This window comes from Aythya marila (assembly GCF_965140915.1).
Source record: "Aythya marila genome assembly, chromosome: 7".
NCBI classification, from domain to species: Eukaryota; Metazoa; Chordata; class Aves; order Anseriformes; family Anatidae; genus Aythya; species Aythya marila.
The window spans coordinates 343,574-365,239 of NC_139048.1; the positions used below are offsets into that span (position 1 = coordinate 343,574).

The following is a 21,666-nucleotide window of genomic DNA, read 5'->3' on the forward strand; positions in this document are numbered from 1 at the left end:
TTAAAACCCCCTAGAAACACCACCTACATAAATAACCTCTGCTACATCGGGTAAAAGGACCTCCAGACAACATTAACATGAAGAGAGAGGTTATAGAGGGCTAATGTCAAAAAGCACTGTGAGCAATAAGTAATGCACACAAACCATGATTGATAATGACTAGCACAGAGCTTTAATTCATCTTTTCTCCATCATTTTACTGAGAGGGACCATATCAAATTAAATACTGACCCAGCAAGGGTTTATTCAACCATACAAAACAGGGGCATGAAGGAAAGACATATTAAAGTGGCAATGACTGCAGTGTAATTGCAGCTTCTTAAAGGGACACCACAGCTCACAGACGAAGATGGGAAATCTCCTGTGAGCCAGCCAAGCACTGAACAGGAAGAACAACCAACACACCTAGCACTGTTCGGTATTAACAGGCCTGTGTCGCTGCAATGAGAACTCATGCAGAAACTTGCATCTCATGTACTCATAAAATGCTTAATGTTTTACTGACCAGCAGAAAAGGCATGTTTTGGGGCAACTTTCCATAAAAACCATGTGGAAGGCAGCTCGTGCTCCCAAATGACTTTCCTTCTTTCCTTAGATCAATTCACAAAATTAAAGAATTTATGTTACTGTGTTTTTATTAGTTCGTATACAAATTCTTCAAAGTTTCTTTCTGATCGTCCTGTATTTCAGAATGCTGCATAGTACATGGGAAATTCAACCCTAACTCAGCCTTTGAACACTAAACAAATATTGGAACAGCACTATTCAGTCATATTTTTACTGGTAAAAGATTTTTAAGAGCCATTATATAAATTTAAAGTTCACTTATCAAAAAATGTATAAGGAGACCTCAAGAATGTGAAGTTAATCGAGTGACAAAGTCTACTACGTAGTGTAATATCAGTAATTTAAGTGATAATTTGCTTTTTGACATACTGCTTTGATTACCATTTATTTACCAGAATACAGCATAGAGTTGTACTTAATAATACATCTACCAGAAGACCAAATTTAAGTCTGTGTATGATGTAAACAAATATAATAAATACATGATAAAACATACACTTGCTCCACTTATTTTCACATACAACACCATGTAACATTTCAATCGTTATTGCTGTTGGCTTTTTTGTATACACATCACCAGTGAAGAAACCAACCAGTAGCAATATATAATTTGTTCACTGAAAGTTATTTTAGAAAACAGAAATACAATAATATGCAGCTTTTGATGTTAAGACAGAGTTAAGTATTTACTTGTAAGAAAGTTTTAAGTTACAATGTCAAGTTGGCAGAAGGCCTGTGGAAGCAATGGGTACAGGTATACATATAAAACAATGATGAGAAAGAGTAACACAAACCACCAGCCTGTTCTCACACTTCATATCCACAGAGATACAATTTATTCTGTTTTCTTTCAAGACATCTTTTTTCTCCTGTATTTTACTAAACTCTCCAAATAACATTTAAATCTACAGGAGTTCCTTTCTCTCAAACAGCAGAATTTAGGGTTGATGGGAGTATAAACAAAGGACCTAAATTTTAGGCCCCCAAACCAAAATACAATAGCAACTCTGAAGCTCATTTCACCTGAAGTATCCTGAGAATGCAGTATTTACTAAAGGTAGATAACTACCATAACAAAATGTATATTATTAAAGTAATAGTAGCATGGTGATAACATGACAGCTATACATGAGATTGCCAGTCATGACAAGGTGACATGACTTGTCCCAAATGCCAAAATTGGAACTCTTATCTCACAGTGCCTTTGCTGTTAATGTTAGGATAAGCCTAACTCAGCAACTGACCACGTATGACTTTCTTTTGGATGTATTTATACAAAAAATTATATTATTACTGGAACATATGATTTAAAATAATTACAAAAACAGCAATGGTGGATGGAAACATGATGGGTTGGGCCTAATCAAAAGACTCCAGCCCTAGAGAAAGCCAGCACAGGAGACCGGAGAGGTGCTTCAGCTTGCGCTGGAGATCTGATGAATGCGTTACTCAGCCTAGGCTGAATAAAGCAAGGACACCTATGCCTCTACTTCATCAAATGGCGTTTGTTTTAGTGTGTAATTTGTGTGTTCCACACAAAAACCTGTAAATTACCTTTAGATATTGATAGATTGAAAACAATTAATTCCTTTAGCTTCAATAAATAATTCACATGCTTGACATTAATAATTCATTTAACATTAAGAAAGGAAAAGTTAGTAGGCTTTGGACCAAATACAGCCCCATAGGTGAACAATTGTTTAACTTAAATATAAAAATGTCGTCTTTCACCTTAGATACGTACTGCAGATGAGCAACGTGCCTCACATATTTTGGGTCATTGATGTGCTTTAATATTCTCAAATACAGTGCTTGGAAAGAAGAAAATTTTGGAAACAGAATGTAAAGAACTATAGCCTAGAAAGGCAAAAAGAAAAAACTGTTTCATATTCCAGATTTTAAAGAAATTATCTTTATTTTGACTGTAACATATATTAACTAGCTGATCCACCATCTGTAAAACAACATAAAACCAGGTAGAGATGATATAGATCATCTGTGCTCTAAGAGAGGTATCTACATTTTAAAATAAGAAAAAAACATCCAACTTCACGTCCCAGAAAGGGGATACCACATCTTTCACCTCACAATATTAAGTCTCTTCTCAGATCCTCTGTTAATAGGATTCCTTTAGCCAGCAGATGGATTGTGAATACAGGCAGTTTCATCTACTAAAAGACAACATAAATCATCATTGAGAAAGGAGAGACCGCAGTAAGGTTATCACCATACAGCCTTCTCCATGAAAGGTTTGCATTAAAGCATTAGTGAAATTAATTCATCTTTCATAAGAGCTTTGAGCAGTATCTGTGATCTATGATAACAACCAATTTCTCACTATGGGAAAAAAAAAATTACTCAGGCCTGATAGACTACACAAATCTGCTTTTTTTAAAATGGCCTAACATTATCTGGAGTGTTGCTCCCAGAGGCATCATTTGAGTCTTATGCCTAGCCAAGAGGCCCCATAAATCAAGACAGAAAGTTTTGTTAGTTTTATATGCAGTGGGCTGTAATTATTTTGAATTGCATTATGCCTCAATCATTGTAATTACTTTTAGATCATCCTTAAACAGCAGTAATAAAAAGAAAAGAAATCAGTCTTAAACCATTTTTCACACAAAAATATTGTAAATGTGATATGAGAAGTCTGGCTAAAACATGCAAGAGCATGTAAATGTAGTATCTGATGTGATATGCTGTTCATGCATTCTGCTGTGTGAACTCATTTTCAAAATACAAATTATTTTGTGGTCTTTAAATTAGTATCATTATTAGCAGCATTTGGCTAGGAATAAAACAGGTAATATCAGGAATTAATTTTAGCTTTAAAAATATTATCAAATGTGTATAAGAGAACCAAAATTATGTTACTGTTATTTTTTTATTGTTCTTGCTGTGCTTATGTATGCTTGAGAGACTCCTTGGTCTTTAGTCCAAAATGAAAAACAGTGTAGTATAAAATGATCACAATTGTTTTCTAATTTTTCAAGTTTCCTAATTTTTCAAACAAAAAATATGCTGGCTTGATGCGTGCCTGGTTACACACTGAATGACCACAAAAAGTCACAGAATTGTAGATATCAATGCTGCTGCTATCTTCATCAATGCAGTTCCTGAGAGCCCTTAGCAGCTTCCTCTCTGTGTGAAGCTCTGAAATAAAACAAATTAATCCCCCAGGCTGTTCTATACGTCCTGCAAGCAACACTATTACCAGGTATTGTGCTGTGTGCGAGAACAGACCTTTCAAGGATTTGTTCATGTCTTAGTTACGAGTGAGCACGGTTTAATGTCAGGAAGCAGCTGAGTACCACACTGCCCGTCCTCAGCAGGACAGGGAGGAGAAGGGAGAGGAGGAAATGAGAGGTACCCTGGAGCACCTCTTCTAAGAAGAAAGGCTGAGAGAGCTGGGGCTGCTCAGCCTGAAGAAAAGAAGGCTCCAGGATAACCTAATTGCAGCTTTTCAGTACTTCAAGGGGGCTTATAAAAAAGATAGAGTGACTCTGATCAATCAGATAATGATAGGACAAGGGGGAATGGTTTTAAATTAAAAGAGGGGAGATTTAGATTAGAGATTAGGAGGAAATTCTTTGCTCAGAGGGTGGTGAGGCACTGGCACAGGTTGCCCAGAGAGGTTGTGGATGCCCCGTTCCTGGAGGTGTTCAAGGCCAGGCTGGATGGGGCCCAGAGCAACCTGACCCAGGGGGTGGCATCCCTGCTTGTGGCAGGGGGTTGTAACTGGATGATCTTTAAGGTCCCTTCCAACCCGAGACATTGTATGATTCTATGAAGTTACAAATTTGCCAGTCTCATGATTAAACAACAGTACTGAAGTAATGATGGAAATAATTCTTCCTAGGTATCAATGAACAATTCCTAATTTGGCCTATTCCTGCTACATGTGTTAACAGAAATCATGCTGCTGTTCAGTGCTCTCAGTATTACAATAAAATCATTCAACAGCAGTGTTCATGTCCTACTTACGCTGTCAATGACCCATACTGCTACAGTTTATTGCTGATAGAGTAGAAAAATAAATATCCAAGTAACCACTTGAATTTCCTTCAACATGATGTAACACTTAACTCCAAAAAATATTTAAGATGTTTATTAGAAGAAGTAAAAACTTGTAAAATTACATCAAAGGCAGTTTTCCCTTCCAGCAGAGAGATAAAAAACATTACAAAAATAAAGTTAGCATCCAAGAAAAGAAAAAAGAATAACCAACATCCCAGCAGCTTCAAACTATTTATGCAACCCTGTTCCAAGCACACATATATTACTTCAGTGTCTGTAAGTGTGGATATTTACACATTCTAAGTAATTTTTAAAGTTTACTTAGTTCTTTCTAATATTAAAGTGAGCCAATTTAATCCACAAATGGTACGTTAATTCAACAAATGTATTCACCTGGTTTGTAGTGAACAATAACTGTCAAACACTTAGACATGATCTAGATGTTCTTAAAATTAAAAAATGAAGAAATTAAGGTCATCAAGTACCAGAACTGCATGCAAAGTCACACGTGCAATTGCACTTGCAGCTGCAATGGAAGGAAAGCATCAGGTTATCCTGTGTTTCTGGGTTTGAAAAGGCTTTAGTCCAGACGCACAGTACGCTCTTCTTAGGAGAGCAGAAACAGAAGGGAATACAATGGCAGTGTGAAGAAAAATATCTGTATGTTTGAAAATTGTGTGCTTTCTTGTGCCAGTAAGAATTCCCCCTATATCTGCAGCAGTACCTAGCAGTGCCAAAGAAAAGCCAGCATCACTGCAACCATGAGTTGCAACAGCTGAATACAAATGGAATCAATTCGGAGTTGTGTCTCACCCTGTCAGGGAGTTAAGACCCCCTGAAACAGGCTTGCAATTGGCACTGTGTGCTATTTCTTTGGTTTTAAATGTATAAACAAGACTTTTCATCACTGTCTCCATCCTTCACAAGCATTTTCTGCTACACAAAGAACTCCATTTGAACTTAGTAAATTCATGCATTGGTTTAAAACATATATATAAGAAACCGACATCTATATAAGAAACTGGTTATAAGAAACGGATACACCAAAAAGAAAAGAAAAAAAAAATCAAGACTCAATACTGACCTTATTTACATTCTTAGAACAGTTACTCAAGTAATCAGAGCAAATCAGAATGAAACCTGGTATCTGGGAATGTACATACCTCAGGGAAATAATCCTGTGGAAACTTCTCTTTTTCCAGCATGGGCGTGCTTTCTAAAGTGTCTGAGTAGATTTCTTTCCCGGTAACCTTTTTATACTTCTTAGCTAGGAATAGATATAAAACAAACTTAACATACATATATTCAGTGTTACAAACAACTTACAGCACTCATTGGAAAAGCTGTTGCATCTGTGTAACAGGTAAGGTCTTAGCAGAAGTAGGCAAGCACTGAGTTGTTCTTGGGAAAAAAACAAAACAAAACAAAATTGAGACCACTAAAACGTATAAACATACTCTCTTACATCTGACATTCTCAAGCTATACAATTAGGGTTATTATTATTTTTACTACTCAGAGCGATGTGAAGTGTTGGAGCTCTAATTATGAATTCAGCCTCTGTATCCTCAAGCACTCACTTTCTGACATGGCTCTTCAAAGAAACACCTATTCGCATCCTCAGCCAATATCCAGCAATTCACACTGGATAATTAACAGGAAAATTAATAAAAAACACATTAAGGTGAAAAGTGTTACTTATGAGTGATGATTATCTCCATGGTTTATCTAGCAACTATTTTTTTCAGATTTCAAGTCTACCTATATGAACATCAACTTATGCTTGTTAACACATTTGTCATCACATTTGTAACACATCTGTAATCACAACTTTTACACAGCAAACTAGTATGCAGTCATTAAAATTATCTCAGCTTTTGGCCTGCTGCTTCAAATCAACAATATTGACAATTATCATCTACTTAGAGTCTGGCCATATTTAAATCTGCTGCTTGGCTAGCCGTGTCAGTTAAAAAACTAAAATAAAGGATACTAGACAGTAAGCTGTGTCTGTCTGGAGGAGCTGACTAGCACAGGAGTAATAATCCAGCTATTGCAGGAAGCTTCGTAGGAATGAGTACAAATACCAGTATTTACTGAAGGATGTGTAATTCCCAAATACCACCTCCTCAAACTCTCAAGGGAAAAAGAAAAAAAAAAAAAGAAAGCTATTTTTCAGGGTTCAGGTCAACAAATCTTTTAGTGAATTGCTTTTAAGTATGAACACCTCAGTTTTGTAGCAAGGTGGGAAGAAGTCACCAGTAGACAGGTCGGTGGGGCTGGTGGGAGTTCTGGAGATCCCCGTCCCAACCTGCTCCCAGCAGGTACCTATAGAAGGGTGCTCAGGATTGGGCCTCTCCAGGAACACAGACCCCACAGCCTTCCTGGGGTGCCTGCTCCAGTGTCTGACCTCCTATCAAAAATATTTTCTCTTACATTTAAGTGGTGTATTTAAATTTGGGCCTGTCGCCTCTTGTCCTGTCACTGTGCAGCACTGAGAAGAGCCTGGCTGCCTCTTCTTTGCACTCTCCCTGCAGGTATTTACACTTACTGATGAGGTCCCTCTCCAGCCTTCATGTCACAAGACAAAAACAGTCCCAGATCTCTCATCCCCATCTCACATGGAAGATGCTCCAATATCTTAGTGGCACTTTGCTGGACCTGCTCCAGTATGTCCAGGTCTTTCTTATAGCATTAGTACAATTCCTTATTAATATCTAAATCTGACCAGCCTGAGTGTGCAACTGCCTCCTCACTATTTTCTCAAACGCCTCCTAGAAAAGCAGAAATTGAAAAACAGGTAGGCAGCTTCTTCTGTGAAAATTAAATCTGTTTTTGGTTAACAATTTCTCCTGCAAAGAAAGGTGACATGGTCAAGCAATCCACTGAAGTCACTGCAGCACTACCATACTCTGAGATAAAACAAGAAATGGGGAAAAAAATACTTATAATGGAGAGAGTGCATGTTTTTCCTCAAAGAAGTGAGAGTAGCAGGCAGAAAACTGCACTGAAACTAAATACTGAGTGGCCTACAGCAGGAAAATCAGAAATTTCTTCTGTTATGTCCCAAGACAGGAATGGGAACAGTCAATTACATTCAGAAATAGCTATGTGAAACACAATATAAATGTGAAGTTTATTCTCTACCTAATGCATTATTTTGATGATGGGCATCTTATTATCCCAGACCGTCAGACTTGAGCAAGATCCTGAAAAATACTGGATATTCGTAACTGTTTAAATACCCAGAATTACAACTGAAATCATACATGCATGAGCAGAGCCCTCGAGAGGACTGTTGTTAAACTTTAAGGTCTAACCTTGACTGACTCCTGAGATGTAACTGTTCTATAGCTGCCCACCAGAGGATTTCCTTCATCTTCCTCTGAATCTCTGCCATATTTAAAAACAGTTACCGGTCTGATATAGTACAGCAGTCCCTATGTGCATAGGTGGAAACAGTTTCCAACTCTGCCAACGTCCCTACTGCTACATGCCAGCCTTCATCAATCAAGAAGGCCAGTAATGTAATCAACAAGTTTTAGTTTTAGTTTGATGCCCATTAATCAGTTCAGAGAGTGAAAATTATTTAAAAAAATAAAAATCAGACCTCAGGACAAATAGGTCTTTTGTAAACCAAGAAAATAAAAATCTTAATGTGGGAATATGTAGAAGATGAATGAGACTCGCTTCATCCAAATCCTGTATGTGTTGTGACAATGTAGCCACCCAACTCTTTCAGATTATCGATTTCTTGCTATCAGCACAAGGTTGACATGTGAATTTAAAGCTGGAATGGGTACTGTGTTTGTAGAAGAGATTTAGTGGTAAAGCAAAGCTCTTTAGAACTTTTTAATGAACGGTTGCATCACAGATAGAAATAACACAGACTTTTCAACGTTAAAGAACAATCTATGGATCTATATGGACCATGAACAAGCAGTTCTGCTTTTTGAACCGCTTTGTACTCAGCCTTTCTCCTGATCAGGGCAATGTCCTGGCATCTCTAGAAGTGAGAACTTGACCAAATTTATCAAACTCCTCTGACATGGGAAGCTGGGTAGCTATCTGACAGTTAACAATAAGCTGGAACTATCCAACTGGATTGAGTTTTGACTAGGTATGCATCAGAGAAAAACTCCCAAACTGCTATTGTCAAGAGCCCTGAATGGCCTAGTTCTACTGGATATCTGGTGAAAATACCAAGCAACACAAAAACTTGTCACTTTAAGTTGTCTAGATAAAGTATTTTATATCATCAGAGGAAGCATTTACTGTAATGTAGCAATACTTCTTTCAGGGGAAAAAGAAATCATTCTTTATGTGCCAATCACTTTGAGATCTGGCTCCCATAGGAAGACGAAACAAATGTCCCGATAAACTAATGCAGCATCATTCCAAGTAGATCATGGACGGATGTGCCTCTTTCACAAGTTTAACAGTGTCAGCAAAAAGATCCTGACGTCATTCAGGATACAGAATACATTTGGCAGATCTGTAAGGACTGAAGGCTTTTTCTGTGAGAACCTAAATAAAAGGTAGCACTTGGCAAAAAGGAGGAATTTTACCATCAAGTTATGTTAACATCAATGCTAAATATGAACTAGTGATTCATTTACATGACTGCTGATAAACCAGTGCAACAGAAAAGAAGCGTGCCTTCTAATCAATTTCCAAGTAAAAATACTTTCACACTGTTTCTGATTTCACACCAGAGAAAACAAGATTTGTTCTGCTAATCAAAGCTGTGGCACTGTTGAATAGATGAGAGATGGACTGAAGTCAGCCTAACACCCCAGTCAGCAAACCCCTCTGCTACATGATGGCTCTGCAGAGCACACAGCTTTTCAGTAGTTTAAATTGTGAGCAAACTTTTGGGCCTCTGACAACTGTAAAAATAGTCCAACACCTTCTATGCTGTAGAATTAATGCATGAGGCTGTAGGAAAAAGTTGTTCTTACTTTTAAACTCAAATATTTCTTCTTGAGAACTCAAAACCAGAAACAATCTATATTCTTCTAAAGGCTGTATTAAGCCACGTCTAACCAGGTAGTGAATTTTGAAAAGATACAGTTATGTTACAGGAACATTAAATTGTATTTAAACATGGATTTTTTGCATGCTTTTGAGTAGAACCAGAATTTCATAGTGAGTTTTGTGCAGAGAACATTTGTATCCATTTGGATTTTACCTCTGATTTAAGAGCTTAAAGCACCGTGAAAATGTCAATAGTCATGAGAGAGGAGGCAAGTTTTACATTTTGCCTGAAAGATGGGAGCCTTCAGGGTTATATTTTACAAACACTACATTGGGAGACTGATTTTGCTCTACATTAGGAGAACAGCAGGTGACTTATAACACTTTTCCAGTGTAGCACCTGATTTCCTTTGATTTTTCTTAAGAGTTTTTTTTCCAAGTTATGAGTTGGCCAAACGCATCTTTATGTCCATGGTTCACACCTCAACTGGCTTTGCTAAAGAGTGTATGACAGGTTTTGCTCAGCAAAATGAGGCACTGAACATTTAAAATGTTTATTTTCTGGAACAAGTACCTGTTTATTCTTTTTACATCTATTATTTTTATCTAGACTTTTGTCTTCTGTTTTCTCATTTTTTTCTAATTTTTACATTTTCTTTTAAAAGCTCTACAGTAGCAAAATAAGCTGTCAATCAATGATGAATAGACCCAGAATGCTCCTCTTCTCCTAACACAACCATCATTTCACTCTGTCAAATGTTGCTAGAGCTGGACACCTCTCATATATGATAAAAGGGGAGGAAGCTTTAGGTGGAATTCAGAGAGAAACTGCTAAGTCCTCCAGCACTGGTGCTGTGAAATTGTGGTGGCACCTAATCAGGAATTGCAGATATAGTTCACAAATTATAACACAAAGCCATTCATAAGGCAAAATGAATGAACAGTCATGAATGCTTCCATCTTGGACACAAATGCATGCTTCTTTGCCTCTTTTACTGGCTCTTTCTCTTTCACACACAGTGGACCAGTAGGTTGTTCAATCTGGGGACTGGGCAACATCTTAGACACCCAGTTTCATGAGCAAAGTCGATTTCCTCCAATATTTAAACCCTGCACACAGTTATTATTTCATTATTTCATAGTTATTATAAGTCATTACTTAAGTGTCTGCTGAACTGTTCTGGTTTGGGAGAAAGACTAGACATGCAGGCTGACCGCTTATTAGAAGTCCTTACATCACTATTGACTTTTCCAATATGCTCGCTCAGAAATAAAATATGTTCTGGACTGCCTATGATATTAGATCTAAAACTTTCCTTCAGCATTGAAATCAGTGATGACAGACAGAATAACGCTGGTTAAACCTTTAATTGTTATATATGTTGAACTACCATTCAAGGAACTACTCTTCAAGATACTACTATTCAAGAAACTAAATTCAAGAACTACTATTTCAAGAAAGGAAGACCCTGTACCCTTGATTAAATGAGCAGAGATGATTTGTCTCTACTGAGAATAAAACTAATTAATCTATATAATTAAGACAATTAGTTCGCTCTATAGTTACCATCATTTTAACAGTGTCTCAAATTAATGGGATGCTAGATGTAACGTTAATGTGATTTTGCTCAGTAAGCTAAATGAAGCTCGCAAGATTTTTGTATTACATGTACAGACAGTTCTGAACTGAAATATGTTTGTAAAAACGTTTTGTGTAGTCTTTGCTATACACATCTTCAGGAAGCATTCAATAATCACCTATGATATTTCTAATATTTAATGTACCTAGTCTGCATTACTTTTAAACTTCTGAGATTTAGCAAGATTTCTAACCTGATGGATCAATGCGGGTTAGAAACAGTGGCACTTTCCTACTGACCTGTACTGCTCCAAAGTAATTTGAGCCATAAATCTAGCTCAGCAGCTTTGCAGAATGACCATCACTGCCGGACATTTAAGGTCTTGGTCCTACATCTGATCTACATAGAAGAACCTTGAGGGTATTTAGAGTTCTTTTGAAATCATCAGGGATCTCTATAGACCCAAAGGTCCCTTTTGCATGTGAATGATTAATGCACCAGTTTTCAACCTGTGGCCAGTCCATTGACTTCTTCTAAGAGGTCTATAAAAGGTAAGAAAAGGAAATCCTACCATCAGTAGACTTGCATGCATTATACAGAAGTTTGCATATCATGGAAAAACTGCTAGGTACCACTATTAGGAAAAGATGACAAGAAAACTGCCTTCATGTATAAAGCCAATAGACAATTAATGGCATTTAATTCCTTTGCTTACCTTTAAAATCAAACTGGTAGATGTTTTTCAAAGATTCATGAAGAAAGTAAAAACTTCCTAGAGCCTGTAAAAAAAGCAATAAAATAGGAAATTATAAAAATATCTACTTTGGCTTACAAAAACTAAAGCATCATGCTCTGCAATAAAAACATGATTTTTGCATTTCATAAAATCTATAAAAATATTAATTTCCTTAGCTGTTTCTCTGAAGCTTTGTATACTATTATAAAGATCATTAACATTTGACTAAGCATGGTAAGGACATAATTATCAGGCATACTTTTAGAAATACTAAATGAATGGACGTAATTAGTAACACAGACAAGCACCTTTCTAAACACAGATCGCTTCCCCACAGTTCTTTTACAATAAAAAGAATTGTGACAATTCTGACAATTTCTGTTACACACCAAGTGCAAAACAAATGCTTTAGGAGACTGCATAGTGCAGAAACAAGGGAAGGCTTGAGAGAGTCAATTGCCTTTGAGCATGAGTCACAGGATTTCTGTGATTTCATTTTTTCTGGATGAGGGGATTGAGTGCACCCTCAGTAAGTTTGCAGATGACACCAAGTTAGGTGCGTGTGTCGATCTGCTCGAGGGTAGGAAAGCTCTGCAGGAGGATCTGGATAGGCTGCACCGATGGGCTGAGGTCAACTGCATGAAGTTAACAAGGCCAAGTGCCGGGTCCTGCACCTGGGGCGCAATAACCCCAAGCAGAGCTACAGGCTGGGAGAGGAATGGTTGGAGAGCTGCCAGGCAGAGAAGGACCTGGGAGTGATGGTGGATAGTCGGCTGAATTAAAGGAAGCTGTAGCGAGGTGGGGGTTGGTCTATTCTCCCATGTGCCTGGTGACAGGACGAGGGGGAACAGGATAAAGTTGTGCCAGGGGTGTTTTAGGTTGGATATTAGGAAGAACTTCTTTACTGAGAGGGTTGTGAGGCATTGGAATGGGCTGCCCAGGGAAGTGGTGGAGTCACCATCCCTGGGGGTCTTTAAAAGAAGTTTAGATGTTGAACCTAGCGATACATTTTAGTGGAGGACTGGTTAGTGTTAGGTCAGAGGTTGGACTCGATGATCTTGAGGTCTCTTCCAACCTAGACAATTCTCTGATTCTGTGATTTCCATCTTCCTACTCAGCTGTGCAGACTCAATAGCTGCCAACTGCAGAGTGGGCGTAAAACTGAAAATCCGACAAGAATGTTGGGAATATTTGTACATGTTTATATAAATTTCCTAGTGAAAAAGTGTTTTGACAATAGTTACAATGACTGAACAGTACAGTATGTCCTCTGCTAGTCACACCTGGAGAGCAAGTGCTACTACTATTGCCAGTGTGAAGACTACAGAGTCAAGTATTTTCCTATGATGCACTGAGCTGAAGAGAAAGAATATAAAAATATCTAGCAGGGACTTAGCTGCTTGAATACATGTTAAGTTTCTTGACACCAGCATGATTTGCGTGTCATATTACATATAAGCAGAAGTAGAGTTTAGCATCCTGTTCTCCTCCTCCCTCCCCAAATAAAGAGCTACCACTTAAAATATTATGCATTATGCATTAATAGTTTGGATTTATACAGCATGTGTAATCATAACTCCTTCTGCTGATCTAGTCTTGAGCACCTATTTTCCTTATTTTCTTTCAAAACAGTGACTTAATCCAGTTGTGGAATTATGTAAGAGTTTTCATGATTCAGTCTATGACTGAATAAAGCATGTAAACATACAAGTAATATCTACTATGTTCAGAAAAACATATAAACTCCCACCCATACCAGCAAATTGATTTTAAAAGCATAATGAAGTCCACCCATATTTAGCACGATATTAGTACCTCTCCCTTACATATACTTAAGTACTTTACTGGTTTCTGCAGATTTCTGAGATCTTAAGCTTTTATTTAAGGTTTATTGTGTCCCTCATTAAAGAAAGCATCTTTATTCAGGATACCACTTAAGCATACCTCTTACTTTTACAGGCTAAAGCACTTGGGTGAAATGCTATCTATCTTCAGACTGACTGCAATGCAGGTTGTGTTGTTTAGCTGGTGAAAAAGGGGGCCAGCTTGCTATGGATTCACAGAATCCCCAAACCACAGACTGACTGAGGCTGGCAGGGACCTCTGGGTCCATATGGTCCAACCCCTGCTCCAGCAGGGCCACCTGGAGGAGATTGCCCCGGACCACGTCCAGGAGGCTTTTGGAGATCTCCAAGGAGGAGGCTCCACTAGCTCTCTGGGCAACCTGTGGCAGTGGTTCATCTCCGCACAGCTCAGATGTGCTTCCTGAGGTTTGGGTGGGACCTCCTGCGTTAGCTGGACTGTTTCTGAGACATGCTTATAACATAGTATAAAAATGAATGAATTTTAAATGAAAATTTGATGAGCCTTTAAACACATATGATTCACCCAACAGAAGCAGCTGAAGTGGAGAAAAGACAGTATCCTGTGTCTACATAAAGTCTTACTGAGAAGTATACAAGAAACAATGCATTAAACAAAAAGGATGATTTTGTTTCTTTCTGTCTTTTTACCCCTGTAATGTTAGAGACCCTCCTGGCAGAATACTGTTTTGGTTCTGTGACTGCTGCATTATTTATGAGATTCTGCACATCCAGAGATGAAACATTTGCTGATTTGTCAAAAACACAAACATGAGGTCCAGCCCCTCTCCTTGACATATTAGTCCATCCAACAGAAAACACTGTCACACATTTAATTGATGAGTACACTTCCCTGTGACCCAGTCAGCTTGCTTTCCGTTTTTGGTTTGCCTTTTTTTTTTTTTTATTAATATGGAGGAGGCAAATAAGAAAATACAAGAGACATTCTTGCAGAGGACTCAAGGTTAACTATCCTGCAACAAGGACACACCGCCAGAAAAAAAAAATCCCAATACAAAAGTATTGCAACCTGCTATTTAATAACTAACTGAATATAATAAATACTGAATACAGTATTATTAGCAATTAATAAAGCTCTGCTGTCTCTAACTAAACTTTGATTATACTCTGACCCTTGGTTATAAAAAATGTAAGTGATTATTTTTAAATATTTACACGATATATAAAGAGTATTATTGGGGGGGGAAAGTACATTTTATCTCTTAGATAAAACTAGATAAATGTCTTAAAATGACTTAGTAATTAGTCTTAAGTGCTTAAAAGTCTTAATGCAAGTTACAGTTAAAATTCAACTGTTGTACTTGAAAATAACTACACTTAGAAAGCCCACAATTCAAAAAAAGAAAGAAAAATATATGCTGCCACAACTTCTACGCCTGTAGAAAAGTGGCAAATCTTATACTAGAAGTGTCTTGTTTTTAGAACGCACACAGGCACTGCTCATAGGCATCGTTGTTGATTAAAAACACAGATGGTAGAAAGTTGTTATTATTTTCAGATGGGGTTGGCACATGGGGCCCAGCTGCGGTACCTTTGCTTCACACTGACTTGGAAAGGCAGTGAATGTGGTAAATGCTCAGATAAGCGGGCACCTCACTGCACAGTTCTGTATCATGGCATTTTATCTTATGCATAAGCATCCACTATTGCTAACATCGAGGTGTTTTATACATACGCAGACTTTATTCTACTGAAATCAGTGGTAACAATTATGTAAAGTACCTGAGTGGAAGGATTCTAGAAAGTGAGCTGTTACCTGCACATTTATTTAGAGAGCTGACTTTAAACAAAAACATACAACAAAAGTATTGTACTAAGTTTAAATTATTTGAATCTGATATATGCATGCTACAAAAAAAAACAAACAAACAAAAAAAAAACAACAGCTCAATATGTTCTCAGCTATAAAATCCAGTTAAACATGATTGTTTTACCAGAAGCTTCTATTAACTTCATAGAATGAATTAAAGTCATGTTCTCTAGATTCTGAGTCACTTTTTGCTCTTTCTGAATTCTCCCCAGCTGGCCTACATCTTTCTTCAATGCATAGGCCAAAATCTGGCATGTATAAGGATACCACTTTGTTATGTGATATCACTCTAAGAACTTAGTATAAGGATACAGCTTTGTTTCTGCTCCTTACAGGAAGAAAGAAAAGCCTAGCAAAGTACCTGGAAAATAACATCCCACATGCCTGAAGTCTGACAAATGTAAAAGCAAATGAAACTGGAATCCTGGAATGGGAAATCCTGGACAACATCAGTAATGTGTGGATAATTCAGCCTACCTATAACATTCAAAAACAGTTTTCAAGGGAACTTTTCTTTTTCTCATAATCTAGGATAGCAGAATCACATAGGCTGGAAGGGACCTCTGGCGTGTCCAGGCCAACCCCTGTCCAAAGCAGGGCTGACAACGGGGCTGCTCCGGCCATTGCCCAGATGAGCTTCAAAAATCTCCAAGCTTGAGACTGCACCCCCTTGCCCCTTTTGAAGCGTCTGTTTCACTGTGTGACCGCCTTTAGGGTAAACTTTTTTCCTTCTTTACTCAAACTGGAATTTCCCTTGTCATAGTTCATTCATACGCACTTAGAGAATATCCCAGGTTGGAAGAGACCCACAAGAATCATTGAGTCCAACTCTAGTTGATATGGAAATATAAGGGTAAACAAAAATTTGGAAATAAGTGATCTATCTAAGCCAGGCACAAATAATTTTAAAGATGGGTGAAAATTTGGATTTTTGTGACAGAATTGTGAATCCTGAGGCTTTTGTATGTCATGCATCACTAAAACAAGAAGAAATGAAGCGCTCTAAAAAATCTGTTTTATTTAGATGCCGTAATTCTATTAAAAATAATACTGTCACTTGTGTTCAAGGTCCAGATTTATTTCTGGGCAACCTGATTTGCTGGCTGCTTTACTTTTTAAAATTTTAATATCTCCTTTTTTTTTTTTTTTTTTTCCCCCAAACTAATTTTGAAGAATTATGCAGCAAAAGTTTCATTTGATAGTCTACATTTGTAGCATTGAGTGTCAACTAATTCTGCACAAAGACATAGTCATTAGGTAACTCTGTACAGCTTCAGGAACTGCTGCTACCGACATTAAAGATAGGCTTTTGCTGTGTAATTCTAAATACATTATTGAAAAGAAGTACAACTCTAATGGAATGGAAATTACAGCTATCACTATCTTCCGCATTGTTACAGACTTAATCAGGTTTATGTACATAAATGTTAACTTGTAAAATGATGGAGTGCAGATATAATCCACTGCTATAATACAATGAAACAAAAGTAAAAAACTTCCAGGGCTGAATGCCTAGGCCCTTTTCTTAAGAAGATTATGTTAATTCAATTTATTTCTCATATAATTACAGGCCATGTCAACAGTAAAGTTAAATGACAGCAATTCAAAGTCCAGAACTTTGTTTTACTTTTGTTACTCATATTTTTAATACTATTCGTAAAAAGTATTAGCGCTACATACGGTAGCAGTAGTATATACAGTATCTAAGCCATGTAATACAGAAACACATGACAATTATAAAATTTCCCCAAATGATTCAACTTTTAAATGTAAAGAAGAAAATTCCTTATTTGTCCAATTTTAAGGATTATTTAAATGTATTACTTCTGCTATAAGCACTAATTCTATACAATCTGTAAACAGGTATTTTTACTAAAATGCGATCTCAGACACAGCAGGACAAGCCCCTGCTAGCCACTCTGAACCCAAACCCTAGAGGTACTGTGCCAGGAAATAAACTAGGAGATGCTATACGCTCTGTCATATTTTCTGAACACAGATGACAGGAACAGCCACAGCCGCTGTATTTCACAAATGCAGACACAGAGCGATAAGTGAATGGATAGCTCGCAGGTAGGCTTGGATCAGAAAGTTCTTAATTTGCCAGGCCAACCTGATAACACGGGTCTGTAACTATGAACATCACTGGCATTCAACAGTAACAGAAGTTTCTAAAGTTCAGTAAGATCAGCACAGCCCAGTGACCTCAGGTGGTCGGTCACAGAGACAGTCTGTGTAATTCTCTGGACTGATGAGCTAGGTGGCTTTCTACCCCTACTAGCAAAGAGAGGAGCTGACAATAAAGGGAAAGGGCTTCACCAGATTCTGAGTTACTCAGTTTCTCCCATAAATATACACACAATTCAAAACAATACTGGTGGCCATGAGGAAATACTACAAAATCACTGCTGGTGATTTTAAATTTAAATTTATTCACATTTTGGTTTATAGAGAAGTTTCAGTATTCTGAATAGGCACAAACACACACACACCATAAATAAAATAGCGGCAAGCGTCAAAGTGAAAAGTCAGGTAGGATAGACATGAATGATGGTAATTTTTAGGCTGGACAAGTATCTTAGAAATGCACAAGAATGTTAAAACTGATTACTGATTATTCTTCTGTCTCCCTCCACACTGAAACTAAACTATTTTGTTTTAACACTCTAAAATCAAACAGACCTGCACAGAAAATCCCACAGGTAGGGTAGGGTAAACCATTAAAGCAGGAGTTATCATGAAGTGATTGAGAGAAACCAAGAGAGATGAATAGAAAGAAGAGTGCTGGACTCCACAAAGCATCATCTAAAATGAGAGCCACTGCCAGGCCGAGCTGCACGGCACTGCACTGTGCTCCAGGGCCTTGCTGCTGATGCCTCCAGCAAAGGGTGCCAGTGCTTGCAGGGACATGGAAAGCAGCATGGCCCTGGGGGAACCAGCAGGCTCCCCTGTGCACACTGGTTGTTGTGCTCTGCTCTCAACACACAATGCTTTCTGTATCATGTTCCTAGCTCTGAAACATTTCCTCTGTGGACTCCTAGAAATTTTTTCAGTATCGCAACCATTAATTATAGTGTACACAGTCAAATACATCCTATCTGCTGAAAGCTTTTGTGAGACTGGCCCTTAGGAAAACATTCAGGAACTCAGTGAAAAGGCTGGGTAATTAGCTCATGGGAATGGTGTAATTAACAAAATGCATTTTTTTAGGAGTGATGAAGTACCTGACTGTTCTTACCCCATGTTCCTATAGAATTGTATCACCAGATGTAGAAACAGATGGTAGAATTTAACTTACGGCTTGTACAAGTTAATCAGAAAAGCTATGTATCTCCCAAAGAATATACTGTTGGGGAAAAAACTAGGTATCTTTTACCTGTTAACAAACTGAAGTTAAATGATCATTACTGTTAATTAAGTTCTAGAATAATATTCCGTATTACGCTGGAAATTTCTTTCATTATTTGAATCCTTGCCCAAGGGGGGCTAGGGGGCAGGGACTGAAACTAGACAATCTATAAGGTCCCCTCCAACCCAAGTCCACGCTGAGAGACTCGTCTGCGAAAACTGCTACTGATAGCAACATAAACACTTTGGCTCTGTTGCATTACACATCTGGCATTAAAACCACTATGCCTTTTGTTATACAGAAATCTTGCCACAAAAGTCTGCAGATTTAAATAGCTGTATTTTCTTTTAACAGCTAATTGACATAATTTCTTTTTGAAGTGCGTCATTTCAATTGTGGAAATTTAACGCATAAAGGAAATACCTGAATAAAAGTTTAATTACTATACTGAGTAAACATTTACTGCATTACCTCACTAGATGTGATAAGGCTAATATATAAAGATTGCTTTAAATAAATTCGAAATAAATTGCCAATGATGACACAGAAACTGTAATTCATGTAGTCATAAAATCCATAATTAGCTTTAATGAATATTTAAAGTCAAAGTTCAACCCAACTTTTTCAATGTTTAACCTACTATATCAATATAGTTCAAGGAATTCATTTATCATCGAACATGACAATGTCTGAATATTAATTAGCGCGGGGCACTGCTGTCAGGAAGCCCTTATCTCCTACCAGGGCTTTTGGCTGTGCTGCATGTCAACAGGGTGTTTGTCACGCCTGATATTATTGATTCCCTGCCTGTTTTGCTAACAACAATTAAAAAATATTTTACATATTTATAAACCCGAACATCAAGAGCACGTATTAATTTTCCATTAGTAAAATGGAGTCTATTAGCTGCCACATTTCAGTCAGGGGAAAGGCAGCAAACGAGAAGTTGCAGCAGCTTCAGACAGGAAGACAATAATCTTAACACACGAGCGCTGTTAGCGGGTACTAAGCGGGGACGCCTTATCCAGACTCATTTACGTCCCAGCGAAGTTTAAGAGCCCGCAGCCGAGAAGCCCCGCGCCGGCAGCCTCAGGCCGCTCGGCCCGGGGCAGGCAGGCCCCAGCCGCCGGGAGCGGCCCGGCCCCCGCGGACCCCCGGCCGCGCCCCGCCGGCCCCGCAGCCCTGCGGCGGGGGGACGCCGCCTGCCCGCCCGGGGCCGCGGCGGGCTGCGGGGCTGCCCGGGTGCCTGAGGCCGGCCGAGGCTCACGGGGCGCCCGGCCGGGCCCCGGCCGCCGAGCGCTGGCGTGCGGCGCGACCAGGGGGTGGCGCCGGCAGCAGGGCCCTGGAGCTCCCCGCGGAGAGGAGCCGCGGGCCGGCTCGGACTGCCGCGACAGCCTCGAGAAGCTCGCTGAAAACACCAGCCTTTAACTCGCTTGAAATTTTAGCTTTGATACAACTTCCACTTCCCAGGAAATGAAGAGAAGGCACGATGCGAGGCCAGGCTGGGTGTAGCACATCTGAGCACCAGGCGACAAAGCAGCTACAAACGAACAACGTTAAAGCATATGCTCGTCAACTCTGTTCATAGATTACCTGATCCAGTATAGCTAAATTAACACTAAATGTCTATTATTCATTCAAGGTTAAAAACCCAGGCTGGGTACACTGATCAACTCATTATAAAATCATCTATCACTTTTTATTTGCAAACAAATCAGGTGTCCAGCCATTTATCATTTCCTGAATTAGACTTATCAGCTAAAGTACATACAATTAAACGGCTATTGAGCTTCCCCCCAAACAGGCCCCGTGCACCTGACGTGCAGGCAGCCAGCCCTGAACAGCCCATGCTGCCTCAAACAACTGCGCAGTGCTTTTGCAGCTTCATACCTCAAACACAGATACCAGCGTAATTTCATCAGTTTGAAAAATTACACCCAAAAGTGTAAAAGTGACTGGGCTCCAAATATTCAGTGATAGACCTAAACACCCTGAGGATGCCCTGAAAGCAGATGAGGAGGGGCCAGCAAGCGGCATGGGCTCAGTCGCTGTTTGGTACCTGCAATGAGCGTCACTGGTCACCTCCGATTCCTCTGAGCCCAAGATGCACAAGCTTCCCGCACAAAGAAGCTGACGAGAGGTAACAGACCTCCTGATCTCGATACAGAAATACAGTGGGTGACGTGCAGCAGGACTCTCCTGTCCAGCCGATGTGAGAGACGGCTTTCCAGTACACAGATACTCATACTGCCGCTCCATCCACTGACATGTCTGTGGCACATCCATGAATGCCCAAAGCAGCCCTGGTCACAATGGTACAGGATTTCAGAAAGCCGTAGCTTTCTCCTGCTGCCAACCTTTCTGAAACAGCCAAAGCACTTTCTGGCTCTTGGCCATAGGCACACTGCTGGGAAGGCTGAGCTGCTGTTACCCTATCTAAAGACAGCTCATATACCATCTAAGGATGAGTAAGTGTTCAAATTGTATTAACTCTTAAAAAAAACCAAACTCTTTCTGGTTATGAAAAGTTGGTCTACAGCGCATTAGAAATATATGCCTAGTTACACACACGATTCTCTCATTAAGGCAAATGGAATTACTTGAAAAATGTAAAATCATTGGCAGAATTGGTATTGAAGATTCCCATACTCTCTAACATCTAAAATAACATTACTTATTATAATACAAACATACCCATGTGGTAAAGAGACAGCTTGTAGTACCACAACTTGCTTACATAGTTGCTGG

General features: G+C 38.8%; 1 protein-coding gene across 2 annotated transcripts in view; it reads right to left on the bottom strand.

The window, feature by feature from the left end:
* Window positions 1-21,666, bottom strand: part of INPP5A (inositol polyphosphate-5-phosphatase A) — a 241,060-nt gene that overhangs the window by 104,070 nt on the left and 115,324 nt on the right. For both annotated transcript variants that reach the window (XM_082764474.1, XM_082764473.1), the window contains exons 5-6: window positions 11,856-11,919; window positions 5,748-5,851 (exon numbers count right to left, since the gene is read on the bottom strand). In XM_082764474.1, the coding sequence (XP_082620600.1) occupies window positions 5,748-5,851; window positions 11,856-11,919 (168 nt within the window). The remainder of the gene's footprint in view (window positions 1-5,747; window positions 5,852-11,855; window positions 11,920-21,666) is intronic.